The sequence below is a fragment of the Prionailurus viverrinus genome, chromosome C2 (assembly GCF_022837055.1).
Source record: "Prionailurus viverrinus isolate Anna chromosome C2, UM_Priviv_1.0, whole genome shotgun sequence".
NCBI classification, from domain to species: Eukaryota; Metazoa; Chordata; class Mammalia; order Carnivora; family Felidae; genus Prionailurus; species Prionailurus viverrinus.
Genome location: NC_062569.1, coordinates 127,855,842 through 127,877,938, shown reverse-complemented (window position 1 = coordinate 127,877,938; position 22,097 = coordinate 127,855,842). Strand labels below are relative to the sequence as shown.

General features: G+C 37.1%; 1 protein-coding gene across 4 annotated transcripts in view; it reads right to left on the bottom strand.

The window, feature by feature from the left end:
- Positions 1-22,097, bottom strand: part of ROBO1 (roundabout guidance receptor 1) — a 409,245-nt gene that overhangs the window by 22,756 nt on the left and 364,392 nt on the right. For 2 of the 4 annotated variants that reach the window (XM_047875011.1, XM_047875012.1), the window contains 5 exons: positions 18,577-18,731; positions 15,408-15,578; positions 13,438-13,545; positions 10,574-10,718; positions 7,182-7,430 (listed from right to left, as the gene is read on the bottom strand). In XM_047875011.1, the coding sequence (XP_047730967.1) occupies positions 7,182-7,430; positions 10,574-10,718; positions 13,438-13,545; positions 15,408-15,578; positions 18,577-18,731 (828 nt within the window). Of the gene's footprint in view, positions 1-7,181; positions 7,431-10,573; positions 10,719-13,437; positions 13,546-15,407; positions 15,744-18,576; positions 18,732-22,097 lie in introns of all 4 variants that reach the window. The other 2 variants (XM_047875009.1, XM_047875010.1) reach the window with 1 other exon arrangement.

Below are 22,097 nucleotides of genomic sequence, written 5' to 3'. Positions count from 1 at the left end.
ACACCTTCCTTCTAGGAATGATGTTATTACATACATATACACATACATACACATATACACACATATACATATACATACATACAATATGTAACATAATAATTTACACACACACATATATATGTACATACGTACACAGTTCTTTAATGTGCTATTTTTTTTTTCTGGGTGGTTTCTAATGCATCTGCGTGTGGCAATAAAAGAAATATGGAGAATATGCCAAAGCTGAAATTATTTAAGAGATTAAAATGGATAATTGTTTCAGTATGGACTGTGTTGTACACATAAGAGGAAAATCTTTGTTTAATTTGGACTGCAATAAAATACCATACTTAAAAGTCAATTTACAGTCTTTGTCAGCATGCACATCCAAAATACCACAAGAAACTTCTTTTTTTAAAGACATGTAAGACTTTCTAGCACAAAGGGGACTATTCTGACCATCAATAAAGGGATGTAGAACAGCCAATTTCGCTATGAAAGGAAGCCAGCATTGTTGTATTTGGATAATTCACATTTGTACAGCAAAGGCAGCTCCATGTTAAACAAGGCCTGGCTTTTAACTACTATCCCTGTGCAAATGCTGAGGAAAGAGAGAAAAATTTATTCAAACCATCTGTAAATAAGGCAAGCCCAGGGAATGTGTGATAAACATGTACAGTTTGAAATATGCAATATATTCTATTTGAAAACAAAAAGCTATTTCAAGATGCCGCACTCAAGTGGGACTTGCCACAAATGAACCTCAACCCTCTAGATTTTTCTCCCTGAGGGGTTTCAACATCTTCTGAAATAATGTACGAGTATATGACTGCAAATCACAATACTCTAGGCTCCTGCAAAAATGATGTCTTCATAAACATGTTCGAGAGAAGACAGGAAACAATGCCATTAATTTATGAAAGCAGGTGTTTATATAGTTCACCACATACAATTTACCAGGCAAAAGACAAAGGGGGAAATGTATACTTTTGAGCTTTTCTCTAAAACTGTTGTAGCTTCAATACTCTGTAGAATTAACCACTACCCAGTTAGTAAATAGACAAGATATTTAATTCTCCTTTGCCTTTTTACTGTCTTTTCTTTCCAAATGTATCATATTCAGTTTGTCTATATTAATAAGACATCGGTAAATCTCTTAGCCCATACCTGAAAATTACTTTTTCTACTTGAGAATTTTTTGCTAAATATCGACTACAGTAAACTCAGTAGGACCACTTTTTGAAACAGTATACACAAATAAGTTTAATTATATGATTTTCATAGTTACTGTCTGAAAAGGGAGAAGAAAGATTACTATTATGTTGGTCACCTAGTTTACCTAGTATTAGACAAGAAGAGAACATCTACAAACTCATTAGAATGCCAGAATGGCAATATCCATATTAAAGCCAGTCTGAAATGTTTAATTAAATGTTGCAGTGATATAATGGTTTTAGTTCAGTAATTTCTTACTAATATACATCATACTGTTTATTTATGCCCCTAATCAATAAACAGTAAAAAATGAATTCATTCTTTAAATATTCACTCTGCCCCTATTACAGTGAGGACTGCTAGGTTCAGAGACCAAAGGAATCACAAGCAAAAAAAGCCTGGGGAATGCTTTATACTCGAGTCATAAATGGATATGATTTTAAGGCATACATACTTAATAGAGCCAACTATATATCAGGCCACAGCAGAGTGTATTTTGCAACAATGCCCATGAGAATATCTCCCATTCCAAATGCTCTTCTGGACGAGAACTTGCCACTCCCCCATCCAGAGAGGGAATTTAGTTCTATACTCCTGAATCCAGGTGGACCCTGTGACCACTTTGACCAATGGAATACAGCAAAAGGAAACTGTGTCAGTTCTGAGTGTGGCTTTTAACTGGCCTGGAAACTTCCTCTTCCTGCCTTCCTGGAAGCCTGCTGTCATGTAAGAAGTGCCACAACCCTGAGATCCCCATGTTACAAGAAGCCTGGTCTACGATTGAAGAGACCGTAACAGATGAGACCTGAGGTAGAGACAGAGAGAAGCCACAGGGTATTGAGATATCAGACACATGAGTAAAAAAACTGATCTCAAAGTGACTCTTCCAGCCTCAACAGACCAAATGAAGCCATGTGGATTAGAGATGAATTGCCCAGGTGAATCTTTTTTGAATTCCTGATTCATGGAATTGTGAGGAAAATAAAATGGTTGTTTTAGGTAACTAAGTTTTAGAGTAGTTTGTTAGGCGGCAATAGAAAGCGGAAGTCAAGCATCATGTTAGAAATTCTGCTAAATAAGTAGATTTGTTCTTCACCTGAAGGGGCTTCTAATCCAGTAAAGGAGACAAACAATTAATTAAGTGTGCAATGATAATAAGGTATCCACAAACAGAGGATGTCTAAGGTGTTGTGGAAACACATAGAATAGGCTCCTATCTCAGAGTTGGGACATCAGAAAAAGATTCTGTGGAGAGCCTCTACCATTTAATCTTGGATCTAAAAGATACATAAGTGTTAGTTCCAAAAAAGAGTGAGGATAATGGTGTTCCCGGAAAACAGGATGGCATGTGGAAAGACCTCAAGGTGGGTGAGAACACTGATCATTCCAGGAACTAGAAGAAACTTAGAGTGAAGGCACCATGAACAGAGAAGAGGTGAGTGGTGATGAATAAGGATGGGAAGGCATGCAGGGGTCAGATCACAAAGGGCTTTGATTGCTACATTAAGGAATCTTGCCTTTATTCTAAGGGAAATGGGAAGCCATTGAGAGATTTTAAGCAATGGAGAGACTTGATCAGTGCTGCATTTTAGGAAAAATGCCTCTGCACAGTCTGCAGCAGGAAGATTAGATTGAAGAAGGGGCAAGGCTAAAGGCAACAAGACCACTTATGGACCATTACAGTAATACAGGCGAGAGAAAATGGCTGTCGGAGGTAGGAAAGTGCCTTTATGGCTGGAGATATGTGTATTGTTCTCAGTGATATTTAAGCAGCTGAAATCTATAGGAACGAGTACTTGGATATAAGGGTCTGATGCTCAGAGTGAAATCTGTAGAGAAATAGCTATCTATCTTTAATGAGTACGTCATTAGGGGGGTGGCAGGATGATGAGAAACAGAAGCCATCCGCTGATGGGGCAGGCATCTGAATAGGTCAAGGGTTTGAGAGGAGGTGTTACTCAAAGACTTAACTAGAGATGAGAATTACAGCACTGTATCAAAAATGTAGACGTAACTTAAATTCCAATGTTAAGGAATTGTTTAAGTAAATCACAGTATGCTTTTGTTTAATATGAATATCTAAATAAAAAGGTATTGATGTGGAAAAATACACCATTCAGTGAAGAGTAGCTTATCAAATAACATGTGCACGTCACAAATTCAAAGCAATGTAAGTATATACAGAGATGAGAAACTGCAAAGATCTTTACTGAAGTCTTAACAGTGACTATTTCTGACGACACCTATCATTGGTACTTTTGCATTCTCATTTTGTTTATCTGTATTATCAAATATTTCTATAGTAAACATGCAGAATATAACTGTGTGATAAAAGAGCCATTGCAGTTTTTTGTGACTGTCGTATAATGGGCCACACCTACTTCTTATTACTGTCCAGTGTTATTTCCAGCCACAATCTTGAAAACAAAGTTCTTAATACCTTCATAGACTGAAAATCATCATTTAAAAAAGGCTGGAAATCATTAAATAGGATTTTAAGTGCAGGTAACCAATACATTTGCCAATTATGCATGCTCATTTTGAGTTCATGTAAGTATTCATCCCCCTAAAGCAGCAGGGGGTAAGTCAACTCTAGTTGTCCTGTGGTATCAGACTCCCTTCATCAAACACTTAGTGAGGTAAGCTTTGTAGAATCTCAATGACACGAGTGAGGCATGAGCTCTGCCCTCAGAGAGTTTTTAATTTAAATAGCAAAACAGACGTACCAACAGCAAACCGTAATGCAACATGAAAACTGATCAGCATGGTAGCAGAGCTGTGAAAAGACCATTGTGAGGAGAAAAGAAAAGAATCGGTTGATTTTTGCCAGGCAGCCAGATGAGAGTCTTACAGACGGGATGCATTTTAACAGGGTCTGGAAGGATGAGAAGTGCTTGCCCAGGCAATCAAAGAAACAGCATGTGCTAACACATGTGTGCCTAGTGAGGACACTACAAATTTTGGTGACGGCCATGAGAGGCAAGAGTGGTCTGACTCTCCTGCCAGCTCTAGAGCAGCCCTTTCTGGGCCAGGAAGTGGCAATTCTGACCAGATGCTGGTTAATTTAAGGCAAATTCAGGGAATTTCAAACAAAGTAATTAGAAAAGAAGGTGTATGGAGACTGGGAGGGAGCAGGTAAGTAAAGGGGAAAGGACTGAGGAAGGCTTGACCACTGGGCTGAAACAGCAAGACCTGACTCTGAATGCAGGGGCACATTACCAGACTTGTGGTGTATAAAGAAAGATAACTTGGGAGGGTGAACAGAAAAGTGCAGATCAGTTCAAGAATATGGCAGAGCTTCAAGGGATAGGGATGGTGGGCCTGCCTTAGTAGCTATAGGAATGGAAACAAAAAGAACAAAAGATATTTTGAAGTCAGAAATGAAGGGGTTGTGAATGATTTAATTTAGGGAATGGTAGAAAGATAGGAGAAGAAAGTAAACAACAGGATAATTCAGCTGATCTAAAAATGACACACTTTTTGTGATTTTTGACTATTTTTATTTTTTTTTAATTTTTTTAATGTTTTTATTTATTTTTGAGACAGAGAGAGACAGAGCATGAGCAGGGGAGGGGCAGAGAGAGAGGGAGACACAGAATCCAAAGCAGGCTCCAGGCTCTGAGCTGTCAGCACAGAGCCCGACGCAGGGCTCGAACCCATGGACTGTGAGATTATGACCTGAGCCAAAGTCGGACGCCCAACCGACTGAGCCACCCAGGCACCCCAACTACTTTATTTTTAATATGTGAGTCAAATAAATAAGGATTAATGATGCTAAACAAGATAGCCAACAAAGGAGGAAATGGAACAAGTTTGAAAGGTCAAGTGCAAAGACAAAGAATTTGGTTTGGGACAAGTGTAGTGTGAGATGTCCAAGTGAAAATACCATTGTGGTGCTCAGGAAAAAGGGTGGTCTGGCTAAATAAATTTGAAAGCCGTCAGAATATAAGTAATCATTGAACCAAGTAATGGGGTGATGGCATAAAGGTGAGGACAGTAGGAAACTATTATCTTCAGATTCTTTATATACATTATCTCATCTGAGTCCCACAAAAACTTATAAATTTGCCAACACTGCAGAAAGCTTATGCATGATAAAGATGGACAAGTCTTTAAAAAAAAAAGAGTATTTATTTATTTATTTATTTATTGAAAGAGAGGGGGAGGGAGGGGAAGAGAGAGAGGGAGAGAGAAAATCCCAAGCATATTCGGCACTGTCAGCACAGAGCCTGATACAGGGCTCGATCCCAAAAACTGTGAGACCATGACCAGAGTCGAAATCAAGAGTCAGACGCTTAATCAACTGAGCCACCTAGGTGCCCCAAAGATGGACAAGTCTTTAGACTGACCATTAGTAGGTTACTTCCTGTAGACTAACAGAAGCAAAATGGTAGGAGTCAGAATGCAGTGGGCTGAAGTGTGAGGCAGAGTTCATTAAACAGCCCTATGGAGTAGAAGGGGAGCAGATAACTAGAATAGGAGGCTAAGAAAGGGGAACATTGAAAAGCAGTAGGATTAACAGTGAAGAAAAGAAGAACCCACGGAAGAGGAAGAAGCTGGAAAATCAGGGTAGATAAAAGGTGAACTGATTGTGACTGATTTGAGGAAGGTGGAGAGGATAACATGAACATGAGAGAAGGAGTTTACTGGGAAGAAGCTACTGTGTGTCACTTACAACACAGAGGAGAATGGTGGGGAAACAGGTGATCTGAGAGAATGGAAGGAGGATGCTGAGAGATGTCAGGACTCAGAGCCTCCATGAGCCTCTCATGTGCTTCAAATAAAAGCAGTGGAGATGGTCTGTGACCTTAATAGGGAAAGAGACGTCTTATTTGTTCTCATTCTCCATGAGGTTTCAAGGGTTAACACTATTAAAGGCAAATGTATGGCAATCTAAATTCCCCCTTGTGACACACAAGAAGGCTTAACTACCTCCTTTATTTTAGAGAGTATATGATTTGAATTTGGTAAGAACCTCTTACTGATAGAATAATTAATAAACATTGCAAATTCTATTTTAATCTACAGAATTCAAGCAGTATAAATCAGAATGCATTATTTATTCAAGCAAATTGAAGGACGATCTTCTGAGGCAAATAATATACTCAGTTTCAAATGATATTAGGAATACAGAAAGTTTTGTGAATATATATATACACAAATATATATGTGTGTGAAATATAATGTCTCAAGGGTAATGAAATAGTACAAACAAAATCATCAACAATGAGAGGAGCTAACATAATGCGGTAATAGCTTTTACGTGGTAGAAATGACAAGTGAAGTATTTATTTGTGTATAACAAAAATGTATTGGTTGGCAATGCTGAATTTTGGTTAAAAAAAATCCAACACACACACACGCACACACGCACGCACACACACACACACACACACACACACACACAATTTAGTAAACCAGACAAAAGGACTCCAACCTAATATTTCAACCAAAATAAGGATATCTAAGATCAAAGCAAAATGAATATACCAAACTCCTTTTGCAACATTACAGTGAGGAGGGAACAAATCACTATGCAGACTTAACTTAAAAAGACAGGAGAAAATCTTTCCACAGTCCAAAGCAGTGACTTACCCATGCATAAGGAAAACTAAAATGCAAAAACAGGCATCATCAATAAAATGCTCTAAGAGTAGCAAGCCATATATATATATATACATATATATATATATGTATATATATATATATAGACACCACATGCTCTCCATGTGCTTATGAATGCAATTATCATAAGTGGGTGAGTAGTAACGCACATTATTTTATGGTTGCAAGTTCACTGGGATCAATTAATCTAATGTTCTGGTCAACACTACTACTTGATATGTTAATTACTGGGGCTTACTGCATGACGGTACTGGGAAAAAGGCTATGTGACATGAAAATTACTCCATATAATAGCGTTCTCCAAATGCCACTTCAGAGTGGAAACTATCTGATTTGTCAGCAAAAGGCTAGTGACAATGTACCTCCTATCGGGTTGGTGCTGCATGTGGCCAATCTCCTCCGGGCAATCCTGTAACATGGGCTGGAGTTCTTCTTGTGGAGACGGGGTCAGTGTCGCAGTGGACTGATGGCTGTAAGACACAGCAGCTGGAGAAGAAGCTGCTCCCCGTACAGGGGGGGTGGGGCCTCGTTCATCTTCCTCCTCTTCCAGTTCGTCCTGTTGCAAATACATCCTGGCTGGTGGCACAGGACACGGCATTTCTTGGTCATAACTAAAAAAACAAATCATAAGCACAGCTGGATTTACTGCAGGCTATTCAAAGGAATTATTTGTATAGTTAGTGGAATGGTCAGCTTCAAAAAAAATTTTTTTTAATCTGAACGTCGTGAGCCATGTTAAGGGAATATTGTTAAAAAAAAAAAAGTTCACGGGGTACCCGGGTGGCTCAGTCGATTGAGCACTGGACTTCAGCTTGGGTCATGATCTCACAGCTCATGGGTTTGAGCCCAGCATCGGGCTCTGTGCTGCCAGCTCGGGGCCTGAAGTCTGCTTTGGATTCTGTGTCTTCCTCTCTCTCTCTCTGCCCCTTCCCCACTCGTGCTCTGTCTCTCTCTCTTTCAAAAATAAATAAACATAAAAAAAATAGCTCGCTATCATAAAGGTTTGCAAATGCTACATATAATATTTTTCTCTGAGTGGTTACAATTTGCATTAGCATATTAGAGGCTCTGAGAAGTCATGCAATAAAGAAATCTCTTTAATGCAGTTAAACTTGGTACTTCTTAAATGTGGTTTACTTATTCTATGCTCCCACTTCAACATGATCTCTAAAAGACTCAGGGGGGTGGTCCTACAGATGACCCAGAGATGATAGGTTAACCTCTGAGAAAAATTACGCTTGAAAAATCCTTTCCTGAAAATCCACCTTTTCTCTGAAATTATGATAGATCACTATTGCTTCAGTTGAGCACAAAATGGAGTAGTTGGCTTGCATTTAGGATATTGAATAAAAAACACAATAAATAAAATAGTCAATAAACAATAAAATGCCCCACTACTCCTCTGCTAGAGCTGTGTGGAAACTCTAGATGGATCTGGGAAACATGTCTTTCTCTTTTCTCCAACCCCAGGGCAAATGGTTATTGATTCGGATGGCAGTAATTTACTGCATTATATAAACTGTGTTGATGTTACCTCTCTCTTTCGTTCATTCTCCACCACCTGCCTTGTTCACCTGAACTCAGGAAACATGATGCTCCCATAACATAATTTCTTTGTATCTTCCTTTATTTTACCAATCCCACTACCTCCCTTTGACATCATTTCTGTTTTCTGTCTCAACAAGTAACAGCAATTTGTTCACTTGTCGAAACTAAAAATCTTGTAGTCATCTTGACTTATTCCTCTCTCTCTCTTCTACCTCGAACTGTTCCCTAGTTCATCTCTGTTTCATCTCTAAAAATCTCCAGAATCTATTACCTTTCTAAAATCTGTTGTATGTGCTACTGCAATAAACTTTTAATTGATCTCCTTGTCTCCAGTCGCTCTATCCTTCTGAGTCCTCACATTGCTTCCAAAATTACTTTATTATAATACACATCACTCTCAGATCATTCATTTGCTGCATAGTAATAAGTGGCTCTCTAATTGACTAGAGAGAAAAATACTAATACCAAAAGAAGACATTCCAGTACCTGTAATCTGGCTTACACCTGCCTTCCCAGTTTCCTCTCCCTCCCTCCCATTGTTTCATCTTTGTCCTCCAGGAGACCACATCTCTGTGTGGTCCCAATGTCCATAAAACCCCTCCTCTTGATTGAGAACTGTATCATTTGTCCAAGTCAAGAACAAAGCCAGCAGATCAGGAAACCTCCATTCTTCCCACATACAATCAGTCTCTCCCTTTGGGGCACCATTTCATCTTACAGGCTTTTAAAAAACTATATCCCCTTATTTCATTTTAGTCCATTATATGGTGGATTAAAATAGCAATACATGTTGTTAATATAGCCCAGAAAATGAATTTTTATAAAAATAGTCAATCCTCATTTTTTTTTGTAGATTCCATACTTGCAAATTCACCTACTTGCTAAAATTTATTTTTAACCCCAAAGTCAATACTTATGGTGAAAAATCTGAGTCACTCTACCTTCTTGTTTCAGCTTTCATACTGTAACAAGTATCCTTTCTACAGTCTATATAGTGCCACATTATTCTCAACTTTTTGCTCTATATTGATAATTTACCTGTTTAAAGTAGCCTCTGTGATCTAGTGCTCCTAAGTGCAAAAGGCTATGACGTGCCCTAACAGAGAAAATAGGTACATTAGATAAGCTTTACCCAGGCAGGACCTATAGCACTATTGGCTGGGAGTTCCATGTAAATGAATCAATGATACATATTACATAAGGTGTCTTGAAACAAAAACACACATAAAACAAGATTATGTATGGATCAGATGACAAAAATGCATGGCCAGGGACTTGTAGGAACCTATCCCTGTATTTCCCCTAGGAGTAATGGCTCAGTATTTGCTAATTAAATGACTGGAAAAAGAAAGGTACAGAGGCTTTGTTTCTTGGCATACATGGAGGAGTAAAACTACTTTTTTGTGGAGAATGAAAGAACAGCATCTTTATGTTTACAGGAGTCACTAAAAATACAGTAGTTTCAGGTAGATTTCATATTTTTTTGTTAATTATCTATGTCACGTGAGTCCTCCTCCATTGACTATACAAATGAGGCACCAGCTTTGCTTTTTTGGGAGGAATGATGTCCAGTTCTACGGAATCTGCAGTGAGAGCAAAGCACATCAACTTCCTCATCACTGTCCTATGATTAGTTACACTTGTTAAAACCTTGTGAGAGACAATTCAGGAAGTTTAAATTCCCACAGTGTTCAGCATAATGTGATAATATCTAGGAACGAACAAAATTTTTCAGGATACCTTAGCTGCGGTACACATTCACATATTTATTTTATGAAAATTCAAGAATATGCAATGGAAATTTTGATATTTAAAAATGACAAAATCATGACGGTGTATATCATGATATATATGTATGTGATCTTCTATATGTTTATACATTCATGATTATATATGTCAGTTATATCTCTATAACGTAAAATATACATGCAAATTGTATGTGTGTGTATGTTCATGACTCGTAATTCTTAGTTCCAAAAGAAGCTTCTAGGGCACAAATTCCTTTTTCTTTTCTATTCTTTTCTTTTTTTTTGGCAGCACTGAGGATGTTTTCCAAGCCCTGCTGACATAGTAGCATTGTTTTCTCCAAGACAAATGTTCCTGGACCTTAGGGATGTCTTCCCTTGGTGATCTAGTTTAATAATTACTCACTATGGGTTTAAGGAGCGAGACTTTCCACGTACATCTGTTCTGAAATTCTTCTTACCTTTCATCTACAGAAATGCTGTACTCTTCACTATTGCTGTGAGGCGGAGGATGTGCTGGGGGAGGAGGAAGCAGGTCTGCCCAGTTCATGCCACCCTGTTTGGGAACTTTGGGTGTCCGTGCCCCTTTCTTGTGCCCTTGACTCCCTTGAAAAGAAAGAAAACCCAAGTCTTTTACTTGTGGCCTTGAAGATTTTTCTCTTACCCACAGGTGAATTATTTCCTGTAAATATGATCTTATAATTCATATATATATGAGCAGATAAATATGCTTTTCTTCATTCATCTTAATAGAACTTTGTACAACAGAACATGCAAAGGATTGCCAAGTTTAACTGCAAAATAAATAGCGAAAGAGCAATAAAGCCGTAAATGAATTTTACAAGTCATATCGTTAATAGTGATCTTCTTACAGCAATTAATTGCATTATGGATTATCACCTAAAACAAATGAGCTGTAGACATATTTTCTGAAGTGCCTTTCTATTATTTAATTGCTGGAACCTAAAATACAATATGATACAGATACGATCTATTAGAGTTCCACTGTTGCATTAAATCACTGAATATATATAATTTGTACTTGTCCATTGAAATGTTTTAGGCACAATGAAATTACTAGTTTTCGTCAGAAAGGCAGGTACAGATGAAAATTATTGCTGGGAGAACTAATATAACTAACAACAAAAGAAGCGGAGAAGTGATTTTTAAAAAGGATAGAAGTGTTTTTAGCCACATTTTCTATAAAATTGTGGCTTAGAGTAAAATGATGTTGCTTGAACATTTACGGTAGTTTGAAATAGCCCAATTATTCAAGTGCCCAGTGTTCTGATTTTAGATTTGGCATATTCTTTAAACACAGGTAAACGTACATTTTAGAGTACTCATTTTAAAATAGTTTTGGGTCAAAAGATACTTGGGGATAAAATAATCTTTATCTTCCTCCTCCAGTATGATACACTTTAGATGCTTAAGGAAATTATAGATGATGAGCCTATAATTGTTTTCTCACAAGATCCCCCAAATCAGTGAGTTTTATTGGTCTTTTTAGTTTTAACCTCTCTGAAAGAGTTCCAAGTTACATGGTGCATGAGACAGGTTTTAGTATATTCAATGACCCTTATTTTTTTCAAGTCTCTTGGGGATTTTCAGTCCAATGACTGATGTTTGTTAAGCCAGAATTTCTTGAACGGGTATGTTATTGTACCAAGTGTGGGCCAAGGGACTGGCTGTTATTGATAAAATATGACTGCCAGGCCTCTGCATGTCTGTGACCATTCTCTCTTCTTCCACTCAGCTGTATCAGAATGATCGTGCAGTCATCATGGACTTGACCATAACCAGTGCCTTCCTCTTGATTTCGTGATGAACATCTATCTACTCTAGCTAGTCCGTCTGTCCTAAGATGCCTAAAATTACAAATTTTTCCTAGACGTCACTTGCTTGCTTCATTCTGTTCCCTAATTAACACTAAGTTATACATCTTTGTATCTTTTTACCAAATATTCACATAATACAGTGAATAACAGAAAAACCAGGATCTAGATATCTAGAATCTAGATATCTAGAATAACAGCAGAAAACCAGGATCTAGATATCTAAGCTCTAAGCTGAAATATGGAGAAAGTCAATTTAAAATTAATAATATAGAATCATGTTTTTCCCCCATTAAGATATGATTTTCTCTTTAAGTGGCTAAGAATTCAAAAATAAAATGGCATGAATATCAAATATTAAAATATTTTCTATGGTTTTCCCAACAGTAGATCCTTAAAACAGTTCCTGTTAATTCGAGGTTTATTTCCTTAAAGCAAAAATCCTTAGTGAGATTTTATTTGTTAAAAAAAAAAATCAAACAACACATAGAATAAGAGTAGCTCTAAAAAAGGGAAAGAGGTATTTCTATGCTCCTTTAATTCAAATAGGAATAGTTTCAATCAGTGACAAAATGCAGGCTTAAAGGTGTCAAATCGGCATGCCTTAGTCAAGGGAAAATGATAAAATGCAAAGGTCATATTCATTTCACAAGAAGAGAAGAGACACTGGCTAAAAGCATCTAGCATCAACTTCAATCTGGGTATTGGGAGGTGATATTTCTACCCTCTCCTGGAGAAACATATGAGTCAAGATCAGTTGGTTTTGTTCTCATCATGGTGTGACTTGCCACATGTTAGTTCTATTAATGAACCACCTTTAATTAGAAAAACAGGACTTAAGTACCAGCAGATTCCCATCTGCAATCCCTATCAGGCAAACAGCTGGCAAGCAGCTGCAACAGCATGAAGACCACAGGGAAGGGCTGCGTTGTGGCTTCCAAGGCACTTACACACTTCAGTTGGGAGATCGCTTTACGAGGCTTTGGAGCAAGAACTGAGGGATAGTAGAGAGATTATAAACTGAGGCAGGTTCCTATTTTCCCTAGATCTCATGCTATTGTCTCTTAGACTTGTGAATGTGCTCAAGTGTACTTGGATTTTATGTGCTTTATAGCCTGTTTCAAATGGTAACAAATTTAGCAGATTAACTATATGTCCAATGCCTTTAGTTTTATCTCAGCCAAGGGCAAAAAAGAAGTTTCAACTGCCTTTCAAGTCTAGTCCATGCTTCTGGCTTTATAAAAGTTCATTAACAAGGACGAGAATAAGATCCTTAATCTTCATTACAAAATGAACATATAATGGTTTAGTGAATGGACTGTCTCTCAAATTGCAGTGATAAGACCGATGCCTGAAAAATTTCAACTTATATATAGTGATTAAACATGCCATATGTGTGTATCAGTTGATTCACATTCAATTTGTAATCCTGGAAGATATCATCTTTTTAAAAGGAGAGATTGCCTTTCTCTTTGGTTCTCCATACTTACCAGATGTACTACTGCCCCGGTCTGAACTGTTGTAAGATCCTCCTGTATTCTGGTCGTATGACTGGTTGTACGGGATAGTTGGAGGAATTGTGTCATTTGCTCGATAATCTAGACATTTCAGATGGAAAAAAAAACACCACTTTTACTTTCTCTTTGATGCCTTAGTCATTAACCAGCAATTAGGCTTTTAAGTTAATATGTTGAGCATTTTCTAAGTTGTATGTAAGTCTAAAGGAGGAAAAGTCAAGAAAGATAGGCACGTTTCCTTTAAGATTTATAAAATACAGTTTCTTTGCATCATCTCCTTCATATAAATCAGACTAAACACAGGTATGAACAAATCATATGAGGGACGATTTCTTCTCTTTAAAATATTTTCAAATCAGCTAAGGCAGAAATCAGAATTGCTTCACTTCTTAACTTTAAAAATGTTAACAACAAAATAATTTTAACCCTTAGAAATCAGGAAGGTACCATGTCTGCAAATCATTTAAAAAATTTAGAATAAAAAAAACCCATGAAACCTGTCAGCAAGATTATATCTAATAAAAAAAAAACATATCCATGATAAGAAAACAAAGTATCTCAATCTGCCACAGGAATGCTTCTGCTTACTTAGGCAAAGGTAAAAATCCAAATGATAAATTTGCTACTGGAATGTACTGAGTCATAATCTGTCAGTTTAGTTGCATTCCAGGGTCTTTACCACAGTTGACATACCAAGTCTGTTACAAGCAGTATATAAACAATAAAAAAGAGCTCTGAAATATTTGTTTAGAGGACTGTCAGAGCCTTCCAAAGTCCACAGTAAAGCCATATACTAAGGAAGAGTAATATAACAATAGCTGTAATTCCCACTGTAAATGACAGGACTTCAGAAACTGTCTTCTCCACCTTTGTCAGCCTTTGTCATGATCTTGTACAAGAGTCTTAACAAATATTTACCGAACTGGATTTTTATGCCAATCAAGTGTTTTTCTTAAACTTAGAAAAAAGCTGGATGACTCTACCGTTAAAATATACAACACTAACTTGAACAAACAGAATATTTCTCAAAGTTACCTTTTTGTAATCTCTGACTGTCATACATTTTATTTTTGAAGAAAATGGTCACAACTCAAGGCTAAAGAAAATAAACCTGTGGCTCTAATTTTCTACAATAAAAGGTATCATTTACCTGGACACCTGTGCAAAATTGCCCTGATCTATTCATATTAGAGGATTTCTTTTTTTCCCTAGAGGTAGAACTCTGCAAGTCATTGCTATTAAAACAGTAGCCTATAGGACTACAAAGAAATCAAATACATACCTCTTCCAACGCACACACATACTATAATAGAGAAACATCCCCCTCAGGCTATAAAATACTATTTTGCTGCTACCAGTTAACACAACATTTATCTTAGGTTCTATCCTGACAGACTTCAATCAAGTCAACCAAAAAAAAATGTAGGCTCTAAACCCATACAGTGCAGCAGTCTTAGTAACCACACGAGGTAGGAGAAATCCAACAAACTGAACCACTTCTCCAGCTCAAGCTTAATTTAATTTTTTTTCTTCAGTTGGATATAAAAATGCCATTCGTTTATATGACCATATAGAAGCAATTATCTTCCATTCTCCAGTGGAAAGAATGGGATAGTCTATTTATTTAAAATGTGAGGTATTGGGACGGTTGTACATCTGCCTTATGAATAAAAGATTGCGCCAAGCAATCCCTCACCTACGATTAAATTTGAATTAATCTCAAAACCATTTGAAAATAGTTATATATTATTATAAAATCAATTTTCCAAGGTTATTGTTGTGCTAATTAACTCTTTGACACTGGAAACTTTGAAGACAAAGACTTAAGGAACTGTGAGTAACAAAAGGAAGATTTCACTTGCTCGTCCCAGAGAAGTCTGGACATGTAGTGCTGAAGGGTTAAGGGGACCAAGAAAGAAAAGCATGGGAATAAAGCTCTTCACCTTTGTTCAGTTTGTTTTGCTCCATGATGTTATACTGAATTGGTGCCACTTCCTGTTTCTGCTGTCCAGGTGGCTTCCAGTGCTTCTCGCTGGGGTCCCCACTGCCATTGTTCATGTTGTTGCTGAGGTTGGACTGGATGAGCTGGGTGGTGGCGTAAGGAGTGGGCTGCCCTGATGGATTGACAAAACGCCCGTCCTTCAGATTTGGGCTATTGAAGGTTTTCATCTCATTGATTTTGTTACTAAGGTCCACATCACCATAAACAGTTGACTCAGGGAGCATCAGATTTGTTTGTTTGTTATCCAGTTGGTTGTTATAATTTGCTATACAATCAGCTATGTGCAACGGAGAGGAAAAGGAAAAAGTCATTCTGCATGGTTATTCGTTTTAAATTTCTTTGTAAGTAGCTTCGTGAGTCGCAATAAAATTGTTATGTAAAGTCAAAATGGGTTTAATTAAGATCAATAGAAAGGGCTAAGTATTCATATGTCCTTTCTAAAGAAGGCAATTAAAATCTGAGGAAATGAGAGAGGGCATAGAGAAATTATATAGAGACAAAATAATTTTGAACTTTTGCTAGTGCTATGTAGTAAATGTTCATCCAATTTAAGATAGTTTTCTTTTAACAACCCCCGTAATAGGAATTCCACTTAAATGATATACACATGAATATCTGTATGTGCCAAATTTATATTTTCTAGTCTGGAGTTACCTATCTGAAGGTACTAGTTGTTGAAGCAATAGAACAACACATGTATGTTGAGAATCCAAACAAAGGGGGGGAAAAAAAACCACTCTGCCTACACAGCAAAGAACTTGAGATTTTAATATTTTATGAAGTAACTCTACTCAAAAAATATAAGGAAGAGAGGTAAAGGGATAGGTAAATAGTGTTTAGGATAGTTTTATTAGTTCTTCTCTTGGTCATATAGGGTAATCGTTATCAAGGAAGGATGTTATATGATCATTTTTTCATGGTTTTATAATGACACTCCAAGAAGTATAAAATGACAGTAATGATGACGAAATGAAGCCTAAGTAACCAGGCTAATGTAATCAAAGAAAACCTGAAATAATATCTAATATGTCTGCTATTTCAATTTCCCTCTAATTTTCTCTTTGTTGAAATATTAGAAAATGAAATAATTGATACATATAGAAATATTTAAAGCCTACAGTTGAAAATATTAAAACAGCAGGAAGAACTAAAATCATAATTTAAAATTAAAACATTTTTAAGTAAAAAAAGTTGTCAAGTTACAATGGTTAAAAATACCATTATTTAATTCATGTAATTCATAGCAGCACTAACATTAACAGCTCACCTTAAAGATTAACAATCACCTTAAAGATTGGTTTTCGGCTGGATAACTTGAGGATAAATTATCAAGGCTACTACTAAAGATGTAAATGTGGATATAATCTTAATAAAAATGTGCAACTTCTCTATAATACTCAACTCAACTACTCTTCATTTTAACAATAAATGATCCGGGAACAAGAATATTTGACTCACCTGGCCCTTAGTAATTCTAAATCTAATTTTTAGGTATAAAGTTTTATTGAACAGTGGTTAAGAAATATTATTAAAATCCATACAGTTTTGCCAATTTCATTTCTCTTCACCAATCTTTCTAAATGAGTGTGATTCCATAGAATTCAATGAAATGATGGACATGTTCTATTCTGCATTGTTCAATATGGGAACCACTACACGCATGTGCCTACTGAATACTTGAAACGTGGCTGGTGCAAATGAGGAACTGAATTTTAAATTGCACTTTGTTCAATCTAAATTTAAATAGCCAACTGTAACTAGAGGCTACCATACTGGCCAACACAGCTCTACATATTAATTTAAATGAGTTTTGTCATCTTTTGTCTCCTAAAGGGCTGAGAACAGTCTTTCTTTTATTTGCAATCATGTGAGCACCTATCTGTACAACTAGAATATGGGCCCTTGGAGAACAGGGACATGGTCACATGGATATGTCACGTCCATAGCCATATCCAATGGAGACTGTGGACTTGTTCTAAGGTTAAACATACAGACTGCTCTACGATTTGTTTTTTTATGGTACATGACATCTTCACTTACATGCCATCTTCTATATCCCTTTTTCTTAGTCCCATGGGTTATTTTGCTTCTATACTCCTATCTTTTGATTCTTTATAATTATATTAGTATTTCCCATATTGTGAATTTTGAAGGTTTTCATTTTGTTTTGTTTTGTTTTGTTTTTTTTTTTTGGTAAGAACTCCGTAATTTTCCATTTATTCCTTCAGATATTTCATACTCTATATCTATAATTTAAAGTCATGTTTTAGCATGAAACCTTTGTGAATTTACTCGCCTATTTCTGAACCAAAAACACACAGTATAAAGTAAATTTATGCATTCACACCTCCAAAAGATATGTATTTCTCATATCTTCAGCATCTACGTCTATATGATAAAAATCTGATTTGGAATTTCAGTTAAATTTCATTTAAAATTCTTTATTACTGTTGTACAGTTGCTATTATTTTTGTTACTGCTATTAACGACTTTAGTTCACTCTATGGGCACCTGGGTGGCTCAGTCAGTTAAGCACCCAACTTCGGCTCAGGTCATGATCTCACAGTTTATGGGTTCAAGCCCTGTGTTGGGCTCTGGGCTGACAACTCAGAGCCTGGAGCCTGCTTCAGATTCTGTGTCTATCTCTCCTTCTGCTCCTCCCCTGCTCATGCCTTTTCTCTGTGTCTCTCAAAAAATAAATAAACATTAAAAAAAAAGAATTTGGTTCACTTTAACTATACATTTATAAACATTTTGACCTGTTTTATTCCCCAAATCTTGAAAATAATTGAATAACTGTAATTGTAACTACAAACATCCTCATAAAGATGAATGCTTCATACAATTTAATTTTTCCTCATTTGCTATCTACTCTAGGGTTTATATTCTCCATTCTCCCAGGCTTTCTCGGAAACCCTGGTGGACGGTGAAGTGTGGAGATAGAGGGATGAAGACAATATACAGCCAGGGTAATCTGCTAGGTAATAGTCAACATTTTATAAAAATGTGGATCAATTTTTCCTTTCCAATGTAGGAAGAGGGGAAGAAATCTATCTTCTTGTGGCCAGTTCTGGTGCTTATACATCTCGAGCGGTCTCTGCATCTCTAACCTGGGCGACTGTAGGTGGTCAGGTTGCTATCACTGTTACCATTGGCTGCAGTGCAGCAAGTGATGGAGCAGTCATTGTGACTGTTGCCAGTATTAGGCCATGTGTCGGCCAGCCATGGCTGTGTGGCAGGTTCACCGATGTTCAGAAGTCCTGGCCTGAAGGAAGAATATATACATATATAAGCACATGTTTTACAAATAGCAAATATCATTTCCTATTCAAACTTCCAAAAAAGTCTCCATCTCATTAGCCTCACAAATAACTTGGTCAACTAGGCTGAATGATATAGTCGTTCCTTTTATGTTACAGACAAGATAACTATAATGTGATGTAATGTCCTGGGGTGTCCCTCAGTTAACATGGCTGTAACTTTGTAAACTGGCTCAGTTGGGCCTCAGACTTAAGATACGGTACCCTTTGCAATGCTCTCCTTTATTCACAGTGACTAGAAATCAAACATGGAAGCTAAAAATACAGATACATATATCTTTTAGTGTTTTAGCTGCTTAAAGAATATTATAGGTGAGGCAGTTTGCATTTCTTCCTTTTCTTGACCCATTAAAAAATCATGATTCTTCTTACGACTTCATTAAAAAACAGAACAAGCGCCTTTACTTAGACAACGGATCCTTCACAAGAAGCACATTTGCATAGTTTTCTTCAAAACCATGTTTCAGGAACAGAGTTGGAGGCTCTGTGACATTTTGCAGAGAGCCTCCTCAATGTTTCAGTGCACAGTTCTGTAAGCCTGTCAAGAGTTTCTGATGGTGACAATGTAAAACGCCATAAATTCCTACATAAACAAAGGAACGCTACTGAATTAAATCTGGTAAAACAAAAAATGTCCATTAGAAGAAACAGTGTTCATGTCTTTTTTGGCACAACAGATGTTAATGCTCTTTCACTGTGCATTGGGAAAACCAAGCACAACAATGGTTATTAATAGGAGCCCTGTACCACTAGCATCAGAGACGTAGAGTTGAAGAATGCCCTTCCAGGGGCGCCTGGCTGGCTCAGTTGGTTACACGTCCGACTTCGGCTCACGTCACAATCTCGGGGTTCATGAGTTTGAGCCTCGCATCGGGCTTTTGCTGTCAGCACAGAACCCACTTCAGTTCCTCTGCCCTCCCTTCCCCCCACATAAAAATAAATAAATAAACTTAAAAAAAAAAGAGTGGCATTCCTGATGTCCTTTTCCAACATTGACTCTGACTGATAACTCAGCGAAAGAAGTGATGGTGCCTGGTGTGGGGTCAGATCCACCATAATTGGACTGGCAGTGAGATGCTGCAGACATTTTCTTCAGGGTTTCGTTTTCTTTGTTGAAACGACATCACCATGCATCTCATTAACCTGCGAAGCAAGAACCTGACACTTCACCCTCCATGGTTCCATGACACACAGGAACTGAGGAAACTTACTACGTACGTGATGGGTATCTGAAGAATAATTCACTCCAAATGAAGAACATGGATTTATCATTTATACATCTGTATACACATGTATGTGTGCATATGGGTATATGTATCTGTCATAAAAACGAATATTTGCTCTTTGTTTACAACGAGTGACATCTTGTTCTGAGTTCTTCACACATATCAACTCATTTAATTCTTAGAACTACCTAGTAGTTACTACTATTATCCAAATTTTACAGATGAGGAAACTCCTCAGACACAGGTTAAGGAACTTGTGTATGGCTTTGGGAATTGAGTGGGTGACAGGGCTGGGATCAGACCCAAGTACTCTGGCTCTAGAATCCACACTCAAATCCCAGATACTATAAACATACATAGTGGGGCGTGCTGAAATTTCCCAAAGTCCTTAAACATTCACATAAAAGACTGAGTGGGGTAAATGTCTGCAGTCTTGAAATTCAAAATAACCGCTGTTAAAATTGAGTAAACATACTAGTAACATTGTTGATAAAAACGCTTTGAAGAGAAATTTTGCTGAGCTGTGGAAATTAAAAACATTTAAATGCAAGCTGTATCAAAGATATCTGGAGCCTTTGAAATAGTTGTTGGGTATGGAAATTCTGCATCTAGTCATCTTTAACTTTCCTTATTTTATTTTCTCTTGAACTTAAACCTTGTCACTATAGAAGTTATTAAAAATAAATTTCCGTATTTGACACTGTAGAGATATTATGGGTCTAGTGTATGGGTCAAGTGGAAATTTTTCAGCCGACTTCTATGTTTCAAAAGGAGTAGACAATATTTATGATTCCTCAGGAAAGTACTTTTAAAGTGAACGTTTTTATATCATCATAAACTGAAAGAACTTTCCATATGTATGGGTGACTTCCAACAGGAAGTAGGATTAGCAATTCACCTTCTGGCTTTGGTTTAACTTGTATTTAGAATACTAATTATTTGGGGAAGAAGGTGAAGCATAGATTATTGACCCATAATGAATCTTAAAATGCCGTGTGTATATTTCAGTGGGGTCTGAAAAAGTCAAGGTCATATGCCACTACTATGGTAAGGGTGTTAGGGTCTTGTTAAACTACAGATCTCATAGGCTATTTTTCTGCATTTAAGATGATCCAGTATATATGAGGCAGATGTAGCTGCCCAACAATAAGAAATTAAGCAGAAGCAAAACTCAGTTCTGGTTACAGTAATTAAAATGTGTCTACAATACATATTTTTACCTCATACTATTAGATGTTGTATTTTCACACTAATAATTTGAGTTTTGTTTATTTCTTCCTTGTCTTTCAAAAGACAATATTATCAGGGAAGGGAAGACAGTAGGGCTCATAAAACCCAAACTTATCTTCCAGTTTATGTGAAGGGGATGAATTTGTGTCACAAAGAAAAAGAGGACGTTGCATTTAAATAATTATGTAGCAAGAGTTTTCATTTCCTCTGCTGCTCTTACGCCAGATACTCCAATCACTTCACTCAAACAAAACAAAACACAGCAACCTATTTAAGATCCTAAACCACAAAATAAAATACCAGAGGGTGCCAGGGCTGGAGAAAATGGTACGGGGGCCTCACAGTACACGAGTGTCTGTGGACTGTCTCCTCTTTCCTTTAATAGTCTGCCAGAGTTCTGAAGTGCTGGAAGGAGCAAGGGATAGGTTGAAGAGTGGCCAGTATTTTAGAGAGAAGCAAGGCCTGAGCTCTGCTTCTTTGTCACCTCCCACCGCAAGGAAATGGTTTATTGGCATTCTCTACCTGTTTGGCTTGATTTTCTTACTCATTTCTTCAGGATTTCTCGGGTGTTCCCATGTTTATGCTGTGGTTGGGATTTTAAGTAGGGTTTTTGGAAGAGGTGACTGGAATTTTTGAGGTAGGGAAAACAAATGAATTAGAACAGCTACTTAATAGTTCTATGGTCCTCTCCTGGATCATATCACAAGCCTTTGGCCCTTTTTAAGTTGGGAAGCCAGCCGTCTCTGCTTACCACAACCCTCTTTTTCCCTTTTCTGGGAAGAGCTCAATTCACAATTTTGTGAACTAGAAAAGATTTTCGGGGTCAACCTTCTCCCTTATTATAATTTCCGTTGC